This window comes from Natrix helvetica, assembly GCF_964273705.1.
Source record: "Natrix helvetica genome assembly, chromosome: 2".
NCBI lineage: Eukaryota > Metazoa > Chordata > Lepidosauria > Squamata > Natricidae > Natrix > Natrix helvetica.
Window position 1 is genome coordinate 132743612 of NC_138552.1, and position 23184 is coordinate 132766795.

A 23184-nucleotide genomic window follows, 5' to 3' on the forward strand; every position below is an offset into this window, starting at 1 on the left:
CCCTATTCTAGGGGGCGGTGCTCATCTCCGTTCATAAGCTGAAGAGCCAGTGCTGTCCGAGACGTCTTTAGTCATGCTGAAGAGACCGGCATGACTAAACGTTAAAGGCGCGCAGAATGCTGTTACCTTCCCATCAAAGGTGGTTCCTATTTTTCTACTTGCATTTTTTACGTGCTTTCAAACTGCTAGGTTGGCAGTTATGCAGCGCTAGGGATTCAAACCACCGAACTGCCGACCTTTCTGATTGACAAGCTCAGTGTCTTAGCCACTGAGCCAGCGCGTCCCCTTACACACACATGTATATGCATGCAAAAAGGGGTGTTCCCCAAATCACAGCAGACTCTCTTTCGAATGAGGAAGAATAAATATCTGGGTGCGACTCCTGGCAAAAGACTTTAACTTCGGTATCCAATGATCTCACTTCAGCCAAGGTTTTCTAGTAGCAATCATAACAGCAATAGCATACAGCTCCACAATGCTTTACAGCACTCTCTGAGAGGTTTGCAATATCACCATATTGCCCCCAACAATCAGAGTCCTCATTTTACTCTGGAAGGGTGGAAAGCTGAGTCAACCATGGGCCGATTAGGATCAAACTCTTGGCAGTAGGCAGAGTCGGCTGCAATACTGTATTCTAACCACTGTGCCACCAAACTTCCAATGTTATTATCCACAGGGAAAAAGCACAAACCTTGAGACAGGATGGGAGAGTAAGAAAGGAGTAAAAAAAAATTGCACTTCTGTAGTTGCTGCTGCTTCTAATAGCTGTGAGAAGAGCAATCTTTTCCTTCCCATGTGGGAATCCATTAGTAGCAAAGAAAAAAATGTGGGCCATCCGGGAGTGACCATGGTTACATGTGGGTTATGGATTACCGAATTCTGCTCTGGACTGAACTTTATCCACTTTGCTGTATTAACGGTGAGCAGGTGAGCACATTACAGGTAGACTTTGCAGGTAGTCCTTGACTTATGACTGTTTGTTTGAAATGATGACAATCTTGAAAAAGTGTCCTATAAGCTGTCCTTGAAGTTACAACTGTCATACTACACCTGTGGTCATGTGATTGCTATTTGGATGCTTGATAACCTGCTTGCATTTATGATGATTGTAGTGTCTTGAGGTCATCTAAGCACAATTTGCAACCTTTCCAGCCGGATCCAACAAGCAAATTCAATTGGGGAAGCAGGATTTGCTTAACAACTACTTGATTCACTTAGCAACCATGTGATTCAATTAACAACTGCGGTGATGTGCTTAACAACCATGGTAAAAATGGTTGTAAATGAGATCCGAACATGGTCCCAATTGTAGTCATACGTTAAGGACAACATTTGGAGAAGGTAAGACCTGTATCAAAATATTATAGGTCAGTATCTCTTTCAACCTGATTTCTGTTAGACATAAGCTCAAGGAGGCTATTTTACTCCACCCCTTTCCTTCTTTGCCAACTCACACTCAATATATCATAGCTTTAAGGTAAAGGTAAAGGTTCCCCTCACACATATGTACTAGTCATTCCTGACTCTAGGGGGTGGTGCTCATCTCTGTTTCAAAGCTGAAGAGCCAGCGCCGAAGACGTCTCCGTGGTCATGTGGCCAGCATGACTAAATGCCAAAGGCGCATGGAACGCTGTTACCTTCCCACAGTGGTGGTTCCTATTTTTCTACTTGCATTTTTTCTTGCTTTCGAACTGCTAGTTTGGTAGAAGCTGGAACAAGTAGCGGGAACTCACTCTGTTACGCAGTGCTAGGGATTCGAACCGCCAAACTGTCAACTTTTCTAATTGACAAGCTTAGGCACTGAGCTGATTGAAAAGTCTTAGCCACTGAGCCACTGCGTCCCTCTATAGCTATAGTTATACACAATTATATAATTATATAAGCTATAGCCATACACAATTCTGGCTGAGTTTAGGATGCTTATTCTTACAATGTTGTTGTTGCTTTAGGAATACACTGATGTAGTTTCCTTGGCAACTGTAAGGATGTAGCTTATTACTGCCACCTTCTGGGATGTCATTTCAACCTCTCAGTCTAGTCCCCTGTCTTCTTGTCCCTCTCTCTTTACAGAACTAACTCAGCCTGAACCAGAGTAGCTTCTGAGCCCAAGTAAGGTCAAGCAGGAGCTGCCATCTGCATGCTAAAAGGATGGTTAAGATTAAGTGTTATTGTCTCCACCATATCAATACTTTATAGGGGGGGGACAGGTGTACTTACTTCATGCAAGGCTTTGGGAAGATCATTGACCCAATGCAAACTAAAAAGTAATTACAATAGAAAGCAAGTTAATAAAAGGCAAAAAAAACCTCTTTCACCGGTGTAAATTTTAGATGGCAAATTCAGATTGGCATATTGGCACAAGAAAAAATATACCACACCAGAGCTGCATTTACATAATATACTAAGAGAATGACTTTAAGTAACATAAATGCATGTGACATCATTTCTGCTATGCATTTCACCCAAAATTTCAGTTTCACTATATTGTGCAAATTCAAAACAGACACCATCCTGGATCTGGATTTAATTTAAATACATAGTGATGTAGAAACTAGTATTCAAACTTTCCTCATTTTTTACTGCAGATAACACACCACACTTCCTAAAACAGTGTTCTAGAAAGGCTGCAGGAGTATATGTAATAAAGTCAATTTTCTTCATATTAATCTTCTGGCCTCTCAAATATAAATTACCGTATTTTTTGAGTATAAGACGCACCTCCCCCCCCCAAAAGAGAGTGAAAATCTGATTGTGTCTTATACACAACATTTTTGGCCTCCCGAAAACCTGCCTCCTTCACAAAAATGGACGTGCAGAGGGTTTGGGAGGTCTGTAGAGTGCAAAAACTTAGTTTTAAAAAATTACCTCCTCAAAATCTTGGTGCGTCTTCAAAAGGTCTTTGATAATGTGAACTGGCAATTTATGATAATGCAATTTCAAATGATGGGATTTGGTGAGGGATTTATAAATATGATCAAAACAATATACAATAACCAGTCGGCAAAGGTAATGGTAAATGGTGAGATGACAGGAAAGATAGAGATCACGAAGGGAACTAGACAAGGTTGTCCACTATCGCCATTGTTATTTATACTGACACTAGAGATTCTGAACAGAGAAATACGAGGTAAAAGGAATGAGGGTTAAGAAAGAAGAATATAAGCTACAAGCATTTGCAGATGATTTGGTGTTTATTATGGAAGATCCAATAGAAACAGGGCCAAAACTAGCTGAAATAATAGAAGAATATGGAGAAGTAGCGGGCTGGAAGATCAATAAAGATAAAACAAAAATTTTGGTGAAAAATATGACAGAAAAACAGAAAAGAGTTGATGGGGAAACTGGATATACAGGTGGTGAAAGAAGTGAAATATTTGGGTATTCAATTGACATCAAGGTATGTAACACTAAAGGTGTCAGCGTTCCAAATATCATGCAGAATTAAATCAGAGTCCAAGGCAGAGCTATCCTTAAAGTTCCAATTTAATAAGACAGACATGTTAGCACAAACTGTGGAATCCCAAATCTAAAAGCTTCCTGGGATTCCACCCATATGAAAGTTCATGATCTTATCCCCACACCCATAAATCCATCACATGGTCCAATCTTCCTCTGCCATGCTGGCATTTCCATCCATCCGGAGACAAAATATGACCTTGGGCTTCTAGAAAGGAATGACAACAACACAGTCCACAATTCTATTCCTTACTATTCCCCCTCCCAATTACTACACTAATGAAACAGCATAGTAAAACAATAGAGAGTGTGGCAGGCCAAAGATCCTAAAAGGGATATAACTGCAGACCTGACAAAAGGAGGATAACTATTATAAGGTGAGAAAACAAATAGAAATAGATTTGGAAAGATGGAAAAACCTACAATTATCATTGATAGGAAGAACAGCAGTAGTAAAGATGAATATACATACTACCAAGATTGCTATACATATGAAAACAATACCGATAAAATTGGAGAAAAAATTCTTTGAAAGTATGAACAAAATAGTGGGGAAATACATATGCAGGGGGGGGGGGAAGCAAGAATTAACATAAAAATGTTGCAAGACGCAAGAATTCGAGGTGGATTTGGATTACCAAATTGGGAATTGTATTATCAAGCAGCGGGATTAGCTTGGATGAAAGAATGGATTCTACTGAGTAATACAAGATTATTGACATTGGAAGGTCACAATTTGCAACTAGGTTGGCATGCCTTTTTGTGGTATGGTAAAAGTAAGGTACATGGCTATTTCCAAAGACATTATGTAAGGAATGGATTGTTAACAATAAGGGAAAGAGTGAAAGAGAAATACTATTTAGAAATACCAATGTGGCTTTCAACAATGGAACACATCCAAATATTAGTAGTACGAAAAGTATCATGTGGCAACAACTATGGGAAAGGAACTATAAATTAACCATGTCAACACCCTATAAAAAAACGTATACAAAATATTTTATAGATGGCACATGACACCCGGAAAATTAGCAAAGATGTCTCAAGACAAATCATTGTTGGAATTGTTGGAAGTGTCAACAAACAATAGGCTCCTAGTATCATATGTGCAGAAGCAAAGGAATATTGGACTAAGATAAGAGTATGGTTAAAGAAAATGTTACAACAAGAAATAGAATTTAGACCAGATATATTCTTATTAGGTATTATCCCAGAGAAATTCAAGAAAGAGGATACCTATTTGATTATTCACATAACTACAGCAGCAAGAATTGTATTTGCCCAAAATTGGAAATCAAATAAGCTACCAATAGATGAAGAGATAGTAAATAAGATATTAGAGTGTGCAGAGATGAATAGGTTGACAATGAAAATAAAGGATAAAGAGGAATCGGAGTACTTCAAGACATGGGGAAGTTCTATGATTGGCTAGAGAAAGGAAACTACAAAAGAAAATAGGGAGAAGATATAGAACCCAGACGAGGCACTGTTAAATGGAAAAGGGGAGGAAGAAGGGGAAAACAGAAAAAAAAATATTAAATATATAAGTATACAGCCAAAAGCGAAAAGGGAGGAAAATATAGCTGGGATAGATTACCGAAGGTAAGGGAATAAGAAATGATATCAAATTATATTTGGGTCTGAGAAAAACCATCGCAAGGAAATATAAACTGAGGCTGGAAAGAGACACCTACAATAATAGAAAAGAGAGAAAGGAGGAGAACATGAAAGGAAGATGGGGGAAAGAAAAAAGAGGCAAGGAGAGTAGGATGGAAGGGAGAGGAAGAGAAGGAGAGAGGGTAGGAAGGGGAAGAGGAGGAGTGGGAGAAAGGAAAGGGAAGAAGGAAGGGGAAGGAGAGGAAGAAGAAAGTAGAGAAGGGAGGGAGGGAGAAAAGAAAGGGAAAATGAGGTTGTGTTACAACAGGAAGAAGGGATGGTAAATAAAGCAACCCAAATTGTATATTATAACCTATTAAATGAAATAATAAATGTATAAGAATGATAAATGAATAGAAGAATAACAACTATGTAAATGTATACTTAAAATGTTATGTAAGAAAATAAAAAACAAAAAATTTTCTAAAAGAAAAAAAATCTTGGTGTGTCTTATACTCCAGTGCGTCTTATACACTGAAAAATACAGTACATTTGCCAAGCTTGTTCTTGTAGCAGGCCAGATACTGTAGAAGATGACCAGGCTGAGCCCAAGGGAGGGGTCAAGCACATCATCAGCCATGAGTCCCTGCATGCCTACAAAAGATCTAAGTTCAGCCTATCTTGAATTTCTTCTTAACTCTTGTTTATTTCCTTTGACCGTTAGTAGTACAGATTCTTGTTGAGAGCTTTCGCTTTCAATGAATCTTTATACTCATTTGAACTACCCGAATCTCTTGATTTCCCCGGTGCTTGACAGATATTATACTAACACACATAACTGCAACCTCAGGAACAGTATAGAACCTAAGGCTCCCAATCACAAAAATCACTATTCTCATTATAAATGCTTCTGTCTACTTTAATTCAATTGTTAATTACCTCAGACTGCTGACAACAAGATTAAATGTGTTTTCCTTGAAAGGAAGAAATTCTTCATCCGCTATGATATTGACTCTTGGTATTTCTGAATCTATTGTGTTCTTCTAAATCGGATTAAAAGAAAAATAATTTAGGACTCCAATTAAGGAAATTTAACTTTTCAAAAGCACAAGTTAATATCTGACAAACAGCATGCAAGTCTTACCAGAGCATTTTCAGCGACATCCGATTGAAAAAGCCTTTCAACAACATCCTGAAAGAAAAATAGGTGGTAAATAATTTACAGTTATTTTATTGATTTTATTTAGGAAGCTTAGTTAAGTTTGTCTAGCCAGAAGAAAAATAAGAGTAGCATGTTGTATGTGATAAGGCTGTTTCTTCGCTTAAGCATAATATTGTATGTATGTGCCATTAAACTATTTATTTGAGTTTGTTGTTTTGTTAAAATAATACTTCTGAAACACTGTATTTTAAATAATTGATCTATGGAACTACAGTCACTAGTCTAAAACTACCCAAAAACATTTCGGAAAAGCAGGTATTTGGGGAATCAAAACATACTCAAAACTACTTACCTCTATTTCTTTATCTGAAGAAAGCCGTTTTAATTAGTTGAAAGAGGCTTCTGATCAGACATAGAAAATATAATTAGGATTCTCTGCCCGCCCCAGAAAACCCCACGTATTTTAAGGAATGGCAATTAATTCCAACCTTCTGCATAATTGCTTAAAAATCCAACTGAACCAATGAGGCTTACTTCTTTGTAACCCTACAGTATATCAAAAAGCTGAGACTGTAAGACACAAAATGATTAAACAGGACTGACATTTGTTACATCTTATTTTGAGCATGCAACAAAGGCTTGACTGATTGCTTAGGTCAGTTGTCTGATTCAAATTTACAAGGTTAGGCAGGTTCCCACAACATATTAAGTCATGATGTGATCTGTCTAGCTGCAGCTTCATGCCTTGTAGAAACCCAAGCATTCTGGTTTATAACCCATGGTTTATTATTTTGATGTATTGTGTAAATCAGCCAAATGTGATTTCAGTAGAAGAGAATATTGTTATTTATTAAGCAATCCACAATCTAATGGTGTGCCGCATGAATAAAACCAAACTACAAATAAAAAAAAGCTTAATACCTTGTTTAAATGCTGAGCAATGTAGCTTCGCCCACACCCAAGGTCCAAAGCAAGGGGAAATGTCCTTAAGAATGAAAAACAGAATAGGATTAAGGTGCAAAACTGCAAATCAATCAATCTACTTTAACCTACATTTCAAAGATGTAGTGCCTCCTTGAAGAGGGCTGATATACAGCTTAATCTGATAGCTGCAACAAATTAAAAACAGAAGTCTTCTTTCACTGCAGAAAACCTTTCTGGTTTTAGGATTATTATGAGATTTTAAATTCCCTCTAAAATGATATTAAGCATATTTTAGGGCTTGTACTGGGTGAAAAGTGTGAGAATATTTCCCACATTTGGGTTACTGTGTTTGAAAAGTATTTCCTGGTCGAAAAGTGAGAATATTTCCCAAATTTGGGCTACTATGATTGATGAAGCTTTCCAGAATCCCAAAACCAGGTATGGTATGCAACTGGAAGTGTCAGACAGAGATTCCAATTAAATAGAAACACAGACAGAAATGTACTTTGTCATGTCTCCACTCAACAACCTGAGCCAACATTATTTTTATAGGAAAAGGGATGTGAGATTTTAATCACTGACTGTATCTTTGGTTACTTCAATCAAACATGCCAGCAATGGTTTTACAGCTCTCTTGAGCTTCATGAGCATCAAAACTCCCCCCACCCCGAGGATTAAATCTCTTTTGATAGAGGCATGATTCACTTCTACAATCCTGTGTCAAGACCATGTTCTGAGAGCGGCAACCCAAGTGTGGAAATGTACAGGAAAAGCCCCACAAATTCACATCCGGTTGAAACATTTGCCTCCACTGACTCAAATGAGATAATTATCCTAGAATTTGATGTAATTTTAAAACATTGTCTCAATATTTACAATACAGGTTTGAGACAGGGCTATGCTGTTTGCTTAATCAGAATTCTTTTATCTTACAGACAGCTCCGATTGCACTATAGGTCACAATACTTCAAGATTATCTATCTATCATCTATCTATCTATCTATCTATCTATCTATCTATCTATCTATCTATCTATCATCTATCTATCTATCATCAATCTATCTATCTTCTATCTATCTATCATCTATCTATCTATCTATCTATCTATCTATCTATTATCTATCTATCTATCTATCTATCTATCTATCTATCATCTATCTATCATCTATCTATCTATCTATCTATCATCTATCTATCTATCTATCTATCTATCATCTATCTATCTATCTATCTATCATCTATCTATCATCTATCTATCATCTATCTATCTATCTATCTATCTATCATCTATCTATCTATCTATCTATCTATCTATCTATCATCTATCTATCTATCTATCTATCTATCTATCTATCTATCTATCTATCTATCTATCTAATGGCTCTGTGTGGGTGTCTCTATGTTCCAGCATAATTCTGGAACGCCACGAGCAATTTCAACCAAACTTGGTACACAGATGACTTACTCTCTGGAAGCAAATACCAAGGTAGTAAGACACCCCTAACGCCCCTTGGTGTGTGTGTGTCTGTGTGTGTTCCAGCATAATTCTGGAACGCCTGGGCCGCTGAAATGAAAAGGAATGAATTATATCTATAGTGTCAAATCAAGTACTTTTGACAGTGATAGTGTGCAGTGATAGTGTGCATTTTGGATTCAAGTTCATGTGCGTGCGTTGCAGCATTACTTTGACTTGACACTATAGATATAATTCATTCCTTTTCCTGTCTAATACAGGATTAGAATAAATAGGGTTATCAGCTAGTAGATAATACTACAGAATTCACATCTTTTTTCTCCTATCCCCATATCCACAAATAGATCTGTCTGCCATTTAAGGAGCAGGGCTTTAAGATAGGGGAGGGACATCTGATCAGAGTTCTGTTCAGAAAAAGACAGAGCAACATAGTCACATCTGCTTCATAGATCAGAACTTCCTTGTCCTCATTTTTCAATACTGGCAAGATAAAATGTAAGGAACTTCAAGTAACAAACAAATCAGAATAATTTTACATTATACATGTAACAAAATTTATATTATACAGACAAGGCACATCATTTTGTAGAGAAAAAACAAAACAAACTCTTACTTGGCTATGTCAAACACACGATCAGCCATCCTACCACCAACCTAGAATACAGGAAAAAAAATGTCTATTAGACACTGGAGGCTTTCATGAAGAGACTGAACAGCCATTTGTCTGGAATAGTATAGGATCTCCTGCTCGAACAGAGGGTGGGACTAAATGACCTTCAAGATCCCTTCCAACTTTGTTATACTGTATTCTAAGATAGTTTTGCTATTTTTTGCAATGTTAATATTTGGCATAGAATTTGGGAAAAATGATGAAACTATTACAAGAATTCACACTTCACGGCAAGTCACAGCATTTGGGCTAGTAGAAGCACACTGTAAATAATCCAGATGACCACTAGAGTAAATGTCGTCTATTCTTTGCTGCCATCATATGGTCCAAAAAGGTTTTGCATCCTAGTTCTGATAATTCTAATAATGGAATTGTTTCATAGTACAGTGGTACCCTGGTACTCAACTGCTTTGAAATTGATCGAATTTGGCTGACTGTAATTTATTCAACAACATACCAAGGATGAACAAATTGTGGCATCTCATCAAATAAATTGCAATTTATAAACATTTTTGGTATCAGTTTATTAATTCTAAGGTATCTTTTGTTTTTTGGTGGCATTGTGTGTTTTTTAGTGTCACCAATACTTTGAGTTAGTGTTGACTCATGGCAATTGCCTGTAGTTTTCTTGGCAAGGCTTTTCAGAAGCGGTTTTCCTTTGTCACTTTCCTAGGACTGAGTGTGAATGACTGGCCTAAGGTTAGCCAGCTGGCCTTGTGCCTAAGACAGCAATAGAAATCAATGTCTCCAGGTTTCTAGCCTGGTGCCTTAACCAACTATAACTAATTCTTGCCTTTCCATTGCTTGTCTTTCCATTGCTAAGCAAGGCAGTTGAGTTGTGCCCAATTTTACTAATTTGCCTTGGTTGTTAAATGAATCATAAATACATGGCACTTGTCAAGCTCCTGAATTTTAATCATGTAACTGTGGGAATGATGCAATGATCATGCCATATATCACTTTTTTCAATGACTTTGTAACTTTGAATGGTCACTAAACAAATGCTTGTAAGACAAGGACTACCTGTTTATGACACTGGCGGATTTTAGAGTATGGCTAGAGAAAATTTTACAACAAGAAATAGAATTTAGACCAGATATATTTTTACTAGGTATTATCCCAGAGAAACTCAAGAAAGAGAATACTTATTTGATTATATATGTAACTACAGCAGCGAGAATTGTATTTTCCCAAAATTGGAAATTAAATAAGTTACCAACAGATAACTTATTTAATATTTATTAAATAAAGATACTAGATTGTGCAGAGATGAATAGGTTGACATTGCAAATAAGAGATAAAGAATAATTGGTGTACTTCAAGACATGGGGAAGATTTTATGATTGGCTAGAGAAAGGAAGCTAGAAAAGAAGGTAAGGAGAAAATATAGAACCTAGACAATGCACTATTAAATGGAAAAGGGGGGGGGGACAGAAAAGAAAATATTAAATATACAAGTATATATTCAAGAGCGAGATATAAAGGGGGGGGGGAGACATAGTTAGGATAGATTAGCGAAGGTAAGGGAATAAGAAATGATACCAAATTATATTTGGGTTTGGGGAAATAGCATCCCAAGGAAAAATAAACTGAGATTTGAAAGAGACACCTACAACAATAGAAAGAGAGAGAGGAAGAGAGAATAAGAGGAAGTCGGGGGAAAGAAGAAAGAGGTAAGGAGAGTAGGATGGAAGGGAGAGAAAGAGAAGGAGAGAGGGTAGGAAGGGGAAGAGGAAGAGTAGGAGAAAGGGACGGGAAGGGGAAGGAGAGGAGGGAGGAAGAAAGTAGAGAAGGGAGGGAGGGAGAAAAGAAATGGAAAATGAGGTTGTGTTATAACAGGTAGAAGGGATGGTAAATAAAGCAACCCAACTATATATTATAACCCATTAAATGAAATAACAAATGTATAAGAATGACAAATGTAAAGAAGAATAACAATTATGTGAATGTATACTTAAAATGGTATGTAAGAGAATAAAAAAATAAAAAAACTATAATAAAAAAAATGTTGACATCTCATGTACATCTTAATCACCAAAGATCAAAATCAAAACGACCTTGAATCTAACCCCAGCCATTTACTTACTTAACTTTATGGGGGTGATTAACCAATACAAGAGAATTGGTATTCAAATGTCCATAATGTCCCAAACTAAATCAACAATGTCAGAATAGTTAAGACAAGTATATACAGATCCCCCCCCCCCAATGACTAAAAGACAATACGAAATCAAAATAGGCTAAAAGGTTTGCTCAGGCTCCACATATATATCTCCAGCAATGTATCATCATATAAGGTTTTTAAGACATGCCTTTCATTACAATGTAATGTATTCGTTACTGCCCGAAGGATCTTAACAATATTGGCTGTTTTTTTTTTTTTTAAGGCACTGGATGCAATCTCAGCAATACAATACAATGCAATGGAGGCTGGATTGCTTGGGGCTTTTCTCTGACAACAGAACCGTAAAGTATTTTTAATATTTTCCAAGCAAGAATAGGGAGCGCCCTGTCATTCCCTCTCGCTCCTTCGCCTCTACCTCTTCCCGCAGGTACTCGCAGCGCTCGGCGTGAGGCTGCCTGACTGCCCAATTCTTTTGCTTCCTCTTCATCTGCCGGTCGAAAGGGCTGAGGGCTCCGGGGCCCGTGGCGGGACGAGACCCCACAGCCCCGGGCGCCGAAGGGCTGAAGCGGCGGCGGAACCAGAGCCCGCCGGGTGTGCCTCTCGCCGTCGCTGTCCGCAGACGGCAAAGGCACGATGCCCGCAGAAACGCCTTCGCTTCCATTGCTCCGCCGGCGCCAGCTTTGCAAAAACTGCTAGAGCTAGTAAAGAGAGAGCAATAAACGCCTATCGGGTTCGCAATATCGAGCTCAGGTCACTTCTGCACGTTAGCTTGGAGCTAGAGGAAGCAGGCAAACCTATTTGAAATAAACGGATTGACTCATTTATACTGCATAGTTAAGTAGAGGAAACATTCGTGTTTTTTTTATAAATAAAATAAATTTTTATTTAAAATAAATCTGAGAGCGAAGTTTCTTAACTTAGGGGGCTGGACTAGAAGACCTCCAAGGTCTCTTCCAGCTCATTCTATTCTATTCTAAAAGTAAAGATAGACCCAGCTTGAATTGCTTGAAAAAGGCAGGTGAGAAAAGCATAATAAACACCTCACTCCTGAATTCACCGCACCGGCTTCTTTTTATGGCTTTAGACTATTTCAGTCTGCTGTGATGATCCTTTGAAAAGGAGAGAGAGGCTAAAATCAATGCACTTGAATAGAAGTTGGTGCAAGATTGCTATGTAGTGTACAAGCTTTTTCGATCCAGAAAGTGGATTAAAATTCTGAAAGAACGGGAAGCAATAGAGGAGAAATGAGCAATAGGTTCCTGTATCAGTTACAGGTAGGATTTATCTAAACCATTATGTGCAAAACCAACCCATTGGTTTATTCAATAAACCATAAGCAAGGGTTTAGTATGAAGTGTGAAATCAACCCTAGCGTGCTTTTGCAGGACTCCCAGAACTACCCAACTAAACTTCCTTCTGGCTTCTAGGAAGAATATTAGTTTGCAATTTCTGTTGACTTGCCCCCTAGGGAAATACTACAAATATTATAACAGAATAACAGAAAAATGACTTAGAAGCTCTGTTTATAATAGGTAGTTACACATTTAATATATTGTAGCTATTGAATAAAGCCAATGGCAAGGATTCAGCAACAGCCCGAAACATAAACAGTTTTCATTGGCTGTGTTTACATGACATATTGGGCTTCAAGTTACCCAATCACAATTTTATAGAGGAATACTAATTCAGTCTAAGAAACCTAAGTCGTAATTGCCTTAAGGTTTCTCTTTCAGCCTCATTGTAGTTAAAATATTGCAGCACTGCATCTCAGAGCTCCAGTATCAAAGGTGAAATGCACTACAGTGTTATTGTAAGTTGTATCTCTGTGTTCCCTCCCGTTGTTATACAGGAACAGGAATCAAATTACAATTGCAGTTCTAAGTCTTTCTATGCTCCAGCATTCAATGCATAGATGACAGTGCTGATCAATCCTAAATGATAAATTAATGGATCTGTATTATAAAAACAAAATGATAGCGGGATTGAGGAAGTTTATTAAGATCCAAATTTTAAAATGACCCAAAATAGTAGGGACTGAAATTTCCTTTAACGTAGTTCTTTGAAATAATCAACAAGTTCGGTTTGATAGCTTCCAGTGAGGCAGTATTTCCTCTTTTTTTTCTCTCTCTCTCCCCCACCTCTTTCTGGTACCTTTACGAAATTAAGTTAATTTTGTCTCTTTCCAGTCGCCGTAGGAAATGACGTAAATTTTCTGCGCACGGAAGTCTTTTCGACCCATGTGATCAACGCGGGGTCCATATAAGCGAGTGGAAATATTGGTAGATTATCGCGATTGACACGTAATTAAGTAAGTGTTTTTTTTTTAAAAAAACTGGGGATCATTACAGGGCTGTGAGATTCACGCGAGAGTTTTTTTTTCTTTCCTTCCCTGTTCTTTCGAGGCTCAGGTATAGATAATCGGTCCTTGACTTTCATTTCCCTTCGCGTTGCACGTTGTTTGTGCTAAATAATTGTTAAGTGAAAAGTGGGTTCAACTTTGATTCCCGCAACGCGATAAATTAAAATATAGTTGTTTGATCTTAACTAACGAGGAATAACTGCTGCGTTGTTAGATTCTCCATTAAAATACACTAGTACCGGTTATTTCCATGCATGGTATATTGGTTTGGATCCATGAAGGTCCTGTATTCAAATCTCAGTCCTAAGATTTACTGCTTGGTTTTGGCCAGTGTTTTAAGTCCTGGCCATCCCACAATATGTCTGTGGAATGTAATATGAGAAAGGATCTTAAGTATACTCCTTTGATCTTCTAATTAAAGGATGTAAGTGTAGCATAGGGACGCAGTGGTTCAGTGGCTAAGACCCTGAGTTTGTCGATCAGAAAGGTCAGTAGTTCAGCGGTTCGAATCCCTAGTCCCGTATAATGGAGTGAGCTCTCATTACTTGTCCCAGCTTCTGCCAACCTAGCAGTTCGAAAGCATGTAAAAATGCAAGTAGAAAAATAGGAACCACCTTTGGTGGAAAGGTAACAGCATTCTGTGCCCCTTTGGCATTTACGGTAGTCATGCTAGCCACGTGACCACGGAGGCGTCTTTGGACAGCACTGGCTCTTTGGCTTTAAAACAGAGATGAGCACAGCTCCCTAGAATCAGGAACAACTAGCACATATGTGCGAGGGGAACCTTTACCTTTAGGTGTAGCATATACATTGATAAATGCATAGCACATTTATTCAAGTCTGTTAGGTTTAATATGCATATAAATGGAACCAAAGCCGCTTGAATCTTTTTCAATGTTATTTCAATTTATCTTTTTCAACATAGGTAGATGTAGCACACTACTTAATCCCAAAAGTGCTTTTTTTTTCAAGAGACAACTGGATTTTCTTGTTTTTCTTTGAAGATGTTTTGCTTATCATTCAAAAAGCTTCTTCAGCTCTTGGTTGGTTCAGCTCTTGAGCTGAAGAAGCTTCTTGAATGAGAAGCAAAACATCTTCAAAGAAAAACAAGAAAGTCCATTGCCTCTTGGGGGGGGGGAGCATTTTTGGGACAACCATGATCTGGATTACTGAGAACCTCCATAGACATACTACCTAATATCCTTAATTGACCTAAAATATTAGATGGCTCCAAGGGTGACATATAGTTCCTTATAGGGCCTAAATGCTGAATTTATTGCATTCCTAATTTAAAGCATCACGGATATCAGGTCTGTGAAGATATTTATGTAAAAATTTGTTTGGCTGCATTTATTAATTGAATATGTTTTATATCTATTGCATATTTGTAAAACAATGTCCCACTATAATTTGAATTGTTTAGAACATAAATTCAATGGCTACAGTTACCACATATTTCAGGAAAAATATCTGAACATTACTGTATTCCGCTGGTTGGCAGTACCGTACCTTCCAGACTTGGGATGATAGCATTCTGACATCTATCCAAATTGTAAAAGGATAGTGCTGGGTCAGCAGTCAATACAATAGTTGCATGCATTATTAATTTCAAAATATTTTTCCAGGCAATAATATTCCATTTTTGAAATGGCATGAATAAAGCAGCAGAAGAGTAAGCTGAAACCACTCACATGCATCTTAATTTGCTGTATGGCTTAAAACATGAAAATTAGTAAATCACACTGAAACAAGCATTTCATATTAATATAGCAGCCATTATGGATACTTCAGTTTTCTACTTTTACTTTTTAGGAGACTTTTTTGAAAATTTGGTTTGTATTCCATCTGTCCTATTTCTTGGGGGAAGTGGATCAGCTATGTTCATATACCTTGTGATGATGCCTACATTACTACAATTTTATAGAATGTTGAACATTAGGGTGGAAGAAGGAGGATTGAATGTGTTTTCCTATTTACAATATGCCTCTCTGAAAATCTCTTAATTTATCAAAAATATGTCTTTAGTCTTTATGGAATGAGGCTTTTTAATTTTTTATAACTTTATTAAGTTTAAACAAAAAATAAAATGTAAGAAAACAGAAAAAAAAATGGACAAAAAAAGATTAAAACTAATTAGCAAAGTTAGGAGTGCAGAAAAGAAAAAAAAGAAATAGAAAAAGGGTAACTTTCATCTTTCTTCAGTGGAGATAAAAATATAAAATACATTAAACTCTTACTCTGAAATTAATAATGCACAATATTTTTATAATCACAAACAATTCTAATACTCAAATTCCAAAATTAAAGTTCCAGTATTTCAATTTCAAGCAAAACATCCAAAAACAAAGCAAGACAAAGTGTTTTCTTAAACCAAAATAGTTAATTCTCCATCTCAGCCAATTTCATCAATCTCATCCATTCTTCCATTGTAGGAATTATTCTACAATAGAAGTCTCACTGTTATTGTCATATATAGAAACAAAATTCCATACTTTCTTTTAATCTATTTATTCACTTAATCTTAAAAGAAAATCTCTGGTTTCAATTGTACATTTATTTTAAGAATTCTCTAAACTAAAGTACATAACTGATCCCAATATTTCTTGGCTTTGTTACATGTTCACCAAAGATGATAAATATTGCCTTCATATTGATTGAATTTTAACATATATTTGACACTCCCATACATCTTTGATAATTTATCAGATATCAATGATACTACATCTTATAAAAAATGAATAGGATTTGTATACTAATGGTGAGCATGTTATTGCTTAAGATGTATAAACTTTTATTGAAAATTAATATGGAACATGAATGAACATGAAAGACTATGATTAAATGGGCTAAATTTTTGGGATACAATATAATGCCTGATCAATGGGAGAATATGTTCATATTGAATTATAATTTCAAGTATTTTAATTTTAGAAGATAAGTGTTTCTTATTTTATGATATAATATTTTTTTCCTTTATTTTCAGATATTCAGGTTTGTTGCATTTTTTTAAAAAGCAAGAATGGCATCTAAGAAGGAACTCACGAGTGATAAGCGATTTTCTCGCATCACAAAAGACCCTCGGTTTTGGGAAATGCCAGAAAAGGATCGCAAGATCAAAATTGATTCAAGATTTCGGGCTATGTTTCATGACAAAAAATTCAAGTTGAAATATACTGTGGATAAGCGAGGTCGACCAATTAATCGTACCTCTATGGAGGACATGAAACGTTTTTATGACCTTTCTGATTCAGATTCTGATATTTCAGAGACTGATAGTAAGCAGACTGAAAATAAAACAAATCAGAAAAAAGTCAAATCTAAAGGGGGAAAAAACTCCACAAAGTTTTCAGTTGGTAGGCAAGCAAGCAAGCAGGCAGATGAGGCTTCATCTGTCTCACAGTCAGATATTTTAAAAAGTGATGATCAAAAAGACAAATCATTTAAACCAGAAAAGGATATAAAAGGGAAAAAAACAACTAAATCTCCACAAGACCTTGCGGTAGCACCCCCAAAGCAAAACAATGGTGGTGAAATTTCTAAAGAGGCCTTATGTAAAAAATCTTCAAAGAAGACTGTAAGAGAAAAAGCAATGGGAAAATACAGTAAGTAAAATAATTCAGGCCATTGAAAAGTGAATAAGGTTGGTTGAACATACTATAATTGTCATTTGCATCAGGTTTATTGCTCCTTGCTTGGGGGAGCTGCCCTGTGAATTTGAAACCACCCAAGACACACAATATGCTTCTTTTAAATCTTTAAGCTAGCTGACAGCCTTCATGTTATTATGGAACCATAGTATTCCATTAAGCATAGTTTTAAGAAAACAGTGCTCTGGTCTGTACCACCCACATGATTTAATACTGGTGGCTTCTCATATTTGTAACATGCCTGGTTCCAGTGAAGAGAGTAGCCACTGTCCCCCCTTCCCCCCCCCCCAAATGCTGGGTAAATATATCTGCGATAGTACCCTCACGTTTGGAATGAGGCATTGAATGTAGTGATTTTAATGGTGTTATTAAGATATGGGTTCTCATCCTGCTTTATTGTAATTCTGGTGTTTATTTTATTGTCATACTTTATTTCTGGTGAAATATTTTGGCTTAAGGCACTAAACTGTAGCATGGGAAATAAGAAAAAAATATTGTCATAAATTCTTTTGCAGAAGAATTACCATGCAAGTATATGAAATGTCTTGTTGGCTTTCTTTAATTTAGCAAATGATTTCTCTGCCAGCCATGTTAAGGAAGCATATCTGAAAAATAAAAGTTGTACAATTGAAGAGAGTTCTAATCTGCAAGAATCAAAAAGCAGTGAGGAAAGTGAAGAGGAAGATAAATTAGAAGATAGTAGTGATCTGCAAGAAGAAAGTGATTTGGGAGATGATGGAGCAATAAGAGAGGAAAGCAATTCAGAAGATGATGAAGAAGAATCAACAAATGAAAGTCAAACAGAGGGTGATGAGAGTGACAGTGGGCCAGATTTGGCTAGGGGGAAAGGTAATCTTGAAACCAGCTCTGAGGATGAAGAGGAAGATGATTTCTTGGAGATATATCCCAAAGATCCAGAAGTTATACATGAATGGGGAGAACTGGGCAAAGATGCCCCACAAGCAGATGAGGTAAGGTTAATAATTCAATAAGCAATCTGTGGTCCTTTAGGATGTTGGGTTGAATCAACTATGGGTAGTCAATGAATAGAGATGGATTGCACCAATAACATTTGGAGGACTACTGGTTTCTTGCCCTATTTAATGGATTTTAAGGGCCAACTATTTTAATATGCTATTTCATTGCTATTTGCAATATCCTAAATATTTTTTTCTTGGCAAGATTTTTCAGAAATGCTTTGCCCTTGCTTGCTTGCTTTCTAGAGCTTAGGAAGATACTATGCACAATTTCTCTTGAAAGATTCCACATGATTAGTGTACGCAGTAAAAGTCCAGATAGAACTTACTCAAAGAACTTCATATGTGAGATGATTTGTACATGAAGCCTATTGCAGTTCAGTCTCTCAGCCTGCATGATATTTACAGCTGGTACAACCTGCCACTTCTAGGTACCACTGCATCCTCTCACCCAACTAATTTGGGGTATCTATCAAATAATTTCCTCTTTGTGTATATTAATGAAGCAATCTTTGCATAGAGGAAACATTTTCTCAGTCTGTAAATTGAGTGGAGAGAAAATGAATATTCCACTATTGCCCCAAGACACTTGGATATATAGCATGAATATCATGCAATGTATCTCAAATCTTTACAGTTATTTTATTCCGTTTGGCTGCCAGAGGCACCGCGGGCCGATCCTTTGCTATTTCCAGGCTGGGCCGGTGGGCCAGATTTAAGCACCCTGTAGCTAGATCCGGCGCACAGGCCTTGAGTTTGACACCCCTGTTTTAAGGAGTGACTTTAGCTGATGGATGTGATTTATAGTTCTTCAATTATGTGCTTGGTTGAGAGAGGAGTTAAGCTCCGATTTTAAGATTTCCATCTTCTAACCTTGTTCCATGAAAGACATTTTGTAGCTTTCTAATTAAACACTGTTTCCCCCTGCTAGATACAAAACTACATTCACAATTTGAATTTTGAATGATAGGCCCGACCGTAATGTTTCTGTGCATCATATTATTTTATTACAAATTACTTTTTTTTATTCAGGTCACACACAGACTGGCAGTTTGCAACATGGATTGGGATCGCTTGAAAGCGAAGGACCTACTGACTTTGCTTAACTCATTTACACCCAAAGGTGGTGTTATTTTTTCTGTAAAGGTAAGCATTTGCATACCTATTCAGATCAGGAACAGTCAGGGAAATAAATGCCTTGTCGTCATTTTGGAGACTAGGAGAAGGTTTGAAAATAGCACTTTCTTCTTTCCTTTGACTGGGGCCATAGCATCCCAATCAGAAAGGGAAAGAAATATATCTCTTTTTTTTTGTTACTGTTTAGATTTACCCTTCAGAGTTTGGAAAACAGAGAATGAAAGAGGAAAAACTAAAAGGCCCTGCAGAACTGTTAAGCCTTCCTCAAAATGTCACAGAAAAAGACAGGTATTTCATGTTGAATTTTGGATGATTCTTTGCATACTTTTTTCTCTATGCATTAAGTGCCTGGGTATCTTTTACATAGTCCATAAGGATTTGATCCAGAGTTGCTTTAATCCCCCCCCCTTCCCTTCCCCCTCTTCCTAAATAGACTTTGGAAAATTCTGGGCAAAACTAATTAGCACTCAAGGCAGTGCTTTTAATTGTGACTCCTGAGCAAATGATGTAATAATGGAATAAGAATAAAGCTTACCTTTCTGCTAAAGAATGGAAGGCATAGAGTAGCAATAATCAATTGAAATAACATGCCTAGCAAAATGAATTCATCATTTGTTTTTTTAAAAGAAAAAAAGTTTTAAAAACGGCAAGTATATGAAAGCCCATAGGAGTTGCTCAGCAAATGCAAATGGTGAAGAATTTGGAACAAGTAAGAAGAAATAGTTTTGAACACAGTGCATGGTTCTGTAGAATTTGCTTCAACAGATATAATTATATCAACTTGGTTGGCTATAAAAGTGATTAGATAAATTCAGTGTAAAATAAGGCTACTAATGGCAATATTCATGATAATTACACCCAGTATTGGTACCATAGATCTTTCAATGTTACTGGAAACTTGTGTGAATGGGTACAGTTGGTGATGTGGTTCTGCTTGTTTGCTTCCTAGTTGTGTTCTCAGAAATTTGGGTTAAACAACCGAGAATATCATTAATTAGAATAAAGGAGGAGTTGCATTTTGTTTATTTGAGTGACAAGTAAACATTTCTACGAAGTGTAGATGGGAGGGAGTGTAATGTGAAAAAAGTATGTGTATTCCACCAGCTTACAAATACTTTTGATCTGCTTGTAACAGTTGCCATACAAGACTCTGGTACCATCATTTTTATTCATGTTACAATTGAATCATTCATTGTAAAAAATTTTTTAAAAATGTGTACTAAAAACACCATTGGTTTGTGTAGTGTAATGAACACTTGTTTCTAACAGTGCACTCGCCACTGAGTTAGGCTGAATTCTTTTTTCTTTTAATTTTTATTTAAAACAAAAATGTATTTCTGAAAAAGATATTACTTACAAATTGACAGATAATTACTGAAGTTATACAATGAACATTCAATGTAACATTAATAAAAGTTCCTAAACAGAGTGAATTGATTAGTTTTCAATATTGATTTTACAATAGTATAGTACACATTTTAAACTTCGTGCCAAATCACTATGTTGTTATTTACAAATATTGAGCAATGTCAACAAAACAACCCCTGTAAAAAAGGTAAATGTTTAATTTCTGACCTCTCCCTTCTTTATAATGTAGACAATTTGCAATACGCATTGGCATAGATTTAGAAGACTATCTAAGTGCTTTTATTTACCGTGTTGCATAATATATAATTTATGTTGTTTAAATTTAAATTTCTGTTTTGAGTGTGTGTGTGTGTGTGTGTGTGTGTGTGTGTTTTCGTAGATTTTCACGGGTGTAGGTATGCTGGTCTTGTTGTATTCGGGTCTTTTCCCATGTAAGATTGAGATTGTCTTGGCAACGTTTCAGCGAGGTCCAACTTACCATCTTCAGGTTGGTGTTTTCGGCTTCGTGCTTGTGCGAGTAAGGCATGGTCGGAGCTGTCATCTTTCTATAAATCTTGGTGGGGGTGTGTGGAGTGCTGGCTTTGTTGCTGTAAGTGGGTTGATTGGCTGTGTAGTCAACAATAAAGAAACAAAACCTACAACCCAAAGACCTACTCGTGAGCTTCAATGTCATATCCCTCTTCACCCAAGTGCCTATAAAAGAAGCCTTGACAGCTATCCAGAACAAACACAACCCCCCTAAACACATCCTGGACCTGACCAACTACTGCCTAACCAACACATACTTCATCCATAATGGACAAAGATACAGATAGAAGGAGCACCCATGGGATCACCCCTCTCACCCGTCATCGCAAACCTATACATGGAACATTTTGAAACTAATGCCTTAGATAAATCTGAACACAAACCCAAACTCAGGCTTTAATATGTTGATGACATTTTTGTGATTTGGCCACACGGGAAAGAAAAAGTAGACAACTTCCTCACACATCTCAACAGCCTACACCTCAAAATACAATTCACTATGGAAATAGAAGCAAACAACCAGCTTCCCTTTCTGAACGTCCTAATCTACAAAAATCCAATAGCTCCCTAGAACACACCATCTACCGGAAAAAATACACACCAACCGCTACTTAAACGAACAATCCCATCACTACCCTGCACAGATCAACTCTGTAGCCAAGACCCTCATCTCCAGAACCAAACACCTAGCCGACAAAGACCACCTGAAAACTGAATTACACACTCTCACAAATGTATTAATCTCCAACGGATTCCAAAGAAAAACAATTATCAACCTAATCCAAAGGGAGACTCCCCCCAAGAACTGAGACACAAAACAGGACAATGGCATCGCCCTCCTCCCTTACATCAAAGGCACCACAGATAAAATCAGCACCTCAGCCACACAGGATGATATGAAACAGCCGACCAATCTACAAACATCAACTCCATCTACCAATCAGGATGCAACTACACAGCCAATCAACCCACTTACAGCAACAAAACCAGCACTCCACACACCCCCACCAAGATTTATAGAAAGACAGCTCCGACCATGCCTTACTCGCACAAGCACTATGTCTTTTTTCTAAACTTTCCATAGTTTGTCCTTGTAGCCATAGGCTAGCATTTTAATAAATTATGGTATATTTTTGTCCTCTGAATGTATCCTTGAAGCTGCAGTTACAAGCTGAATGCTTCTCATTTCTGAAATAACTGGAATTTTGCATGATGTGTTCCACCACTAGGTGGAATCTTTCTCCAATATATAGAGGCTTTCTAATTTATTGGTATATGTGACTATTCGGTAATAAAATGGAAAAGGTGTGTATGGTGAGAGGTTTGATTTTTATTTATTTGTTCATTGCTTCTATTAGTACATATCCTGATTTCTAAGTTTAGAATGCAGCATTGCAGGCTAATCCTGCTGACTGCCGACTGCTTGCAATTTGGTAGTTCAATCCAGACCAGCTCAAGGTTGACTCAGCCTTCCATCCTTCCGAGGTGGGTAAAATGAGGACCCAGAACGTCAGGGTCAATAAGCTGAGTCTGTGAACTGCTTAGGGAGGGCTGTAAAGCACTATGAAGCAGCATATAAGTCTATGTGCTATTGCTATCAGATGATATCAATGGTAGCCACTCTCCCAGAGGACTTTCCATTTTTAGGTTGTAAGTTAAAGTATAAGTTGAAGTATAATGAACAAAAATGCAGTGTATTGATATTTATTATTTCATTATATATTCATAAAAAATATTTAATAGCCACACAGCTCACTAGGC

General features: G+C 37.0%; 2 protein-coding genes across 6 annotated transcripts in view; one reads left to right on the forward strand and one right to left on the reverse strand.

The window, feature by feature from the left end:
• Positions 1–13611, reverse strand: part of NDUFAF5 (NADH:ubiquinone oxidoreductase complex assembly factor 5) — a 34420-nt gene extending 20809 nt beyond the window's left edge. For 3 of the 4 annotated variants that reach the window (XR_014174418.1, XM_081941854.1, XM_081941852.1), the window contains exons 1-6: positions 11823–12182; positions 9226–9266; positions 7136–7199; positions 6197–6244; positions 5992–6095; positions 2218–2257 (exon numbers count right to left, since the gene is read on the reverse strand). Coding sequence is in view for 3 of the 4 variants with exons in the window: in XM_081941854.1 (XP_081797980.1) it covers positions 2218–2257; positions 5992–6095; positions 6197–6244; positions 7136–7199; positions 9226–9266; positions 11823–12068 (543 nt within the window). In the remaining variant the exon portion in view is untranslated. Of the gene's footprint in view, positions 1–2217; positions 2258–5991; positions 6096–6196; positions 6245–7135; positions 7200–9225; positions 9267–11822; positions 12183–13558 lie in introns of those variants that run through there. The other variant, XM_081941853.1, reaches the window with a different exon arrangement.
• ESF1 (ESF1 nucleolar pre-rRNA processing protein homolog) overlaps positions 12277–23184 on the forward strand; it is a 41375-nt gene continuing 30467 nt past the window's right edge. The window contains exons 1-6 of one of the 2 annotated variants that reach the window (XM_081941847.1): positions 12277–12421; positions 13594–13715; positions 16750–17368; positions 17981–18384; positions 19423–19536; positions 19715–19815. In XM_081941847.1, the coding sequence (XP_081797973.1) occupies positions 16786–17368; positions 17981–18384; positions 19423–19536; positions 19715–19815 (1202 nt within the window). In that variant the 5' untranslated portion in view covers positions 12277–12421; positions 13594–13715; positions 16750–16785. Of the gene's footprint in view, positions 12422–13196; positions 13218–13593; positions 13716–16749; positions 17369–17980; positions 18385–19422; positions 19537–19714; positions 19816–23184 lie in introns of those variants that run through there. The other variant, XM_081941846.1, reaches the window with a different exon arrangement.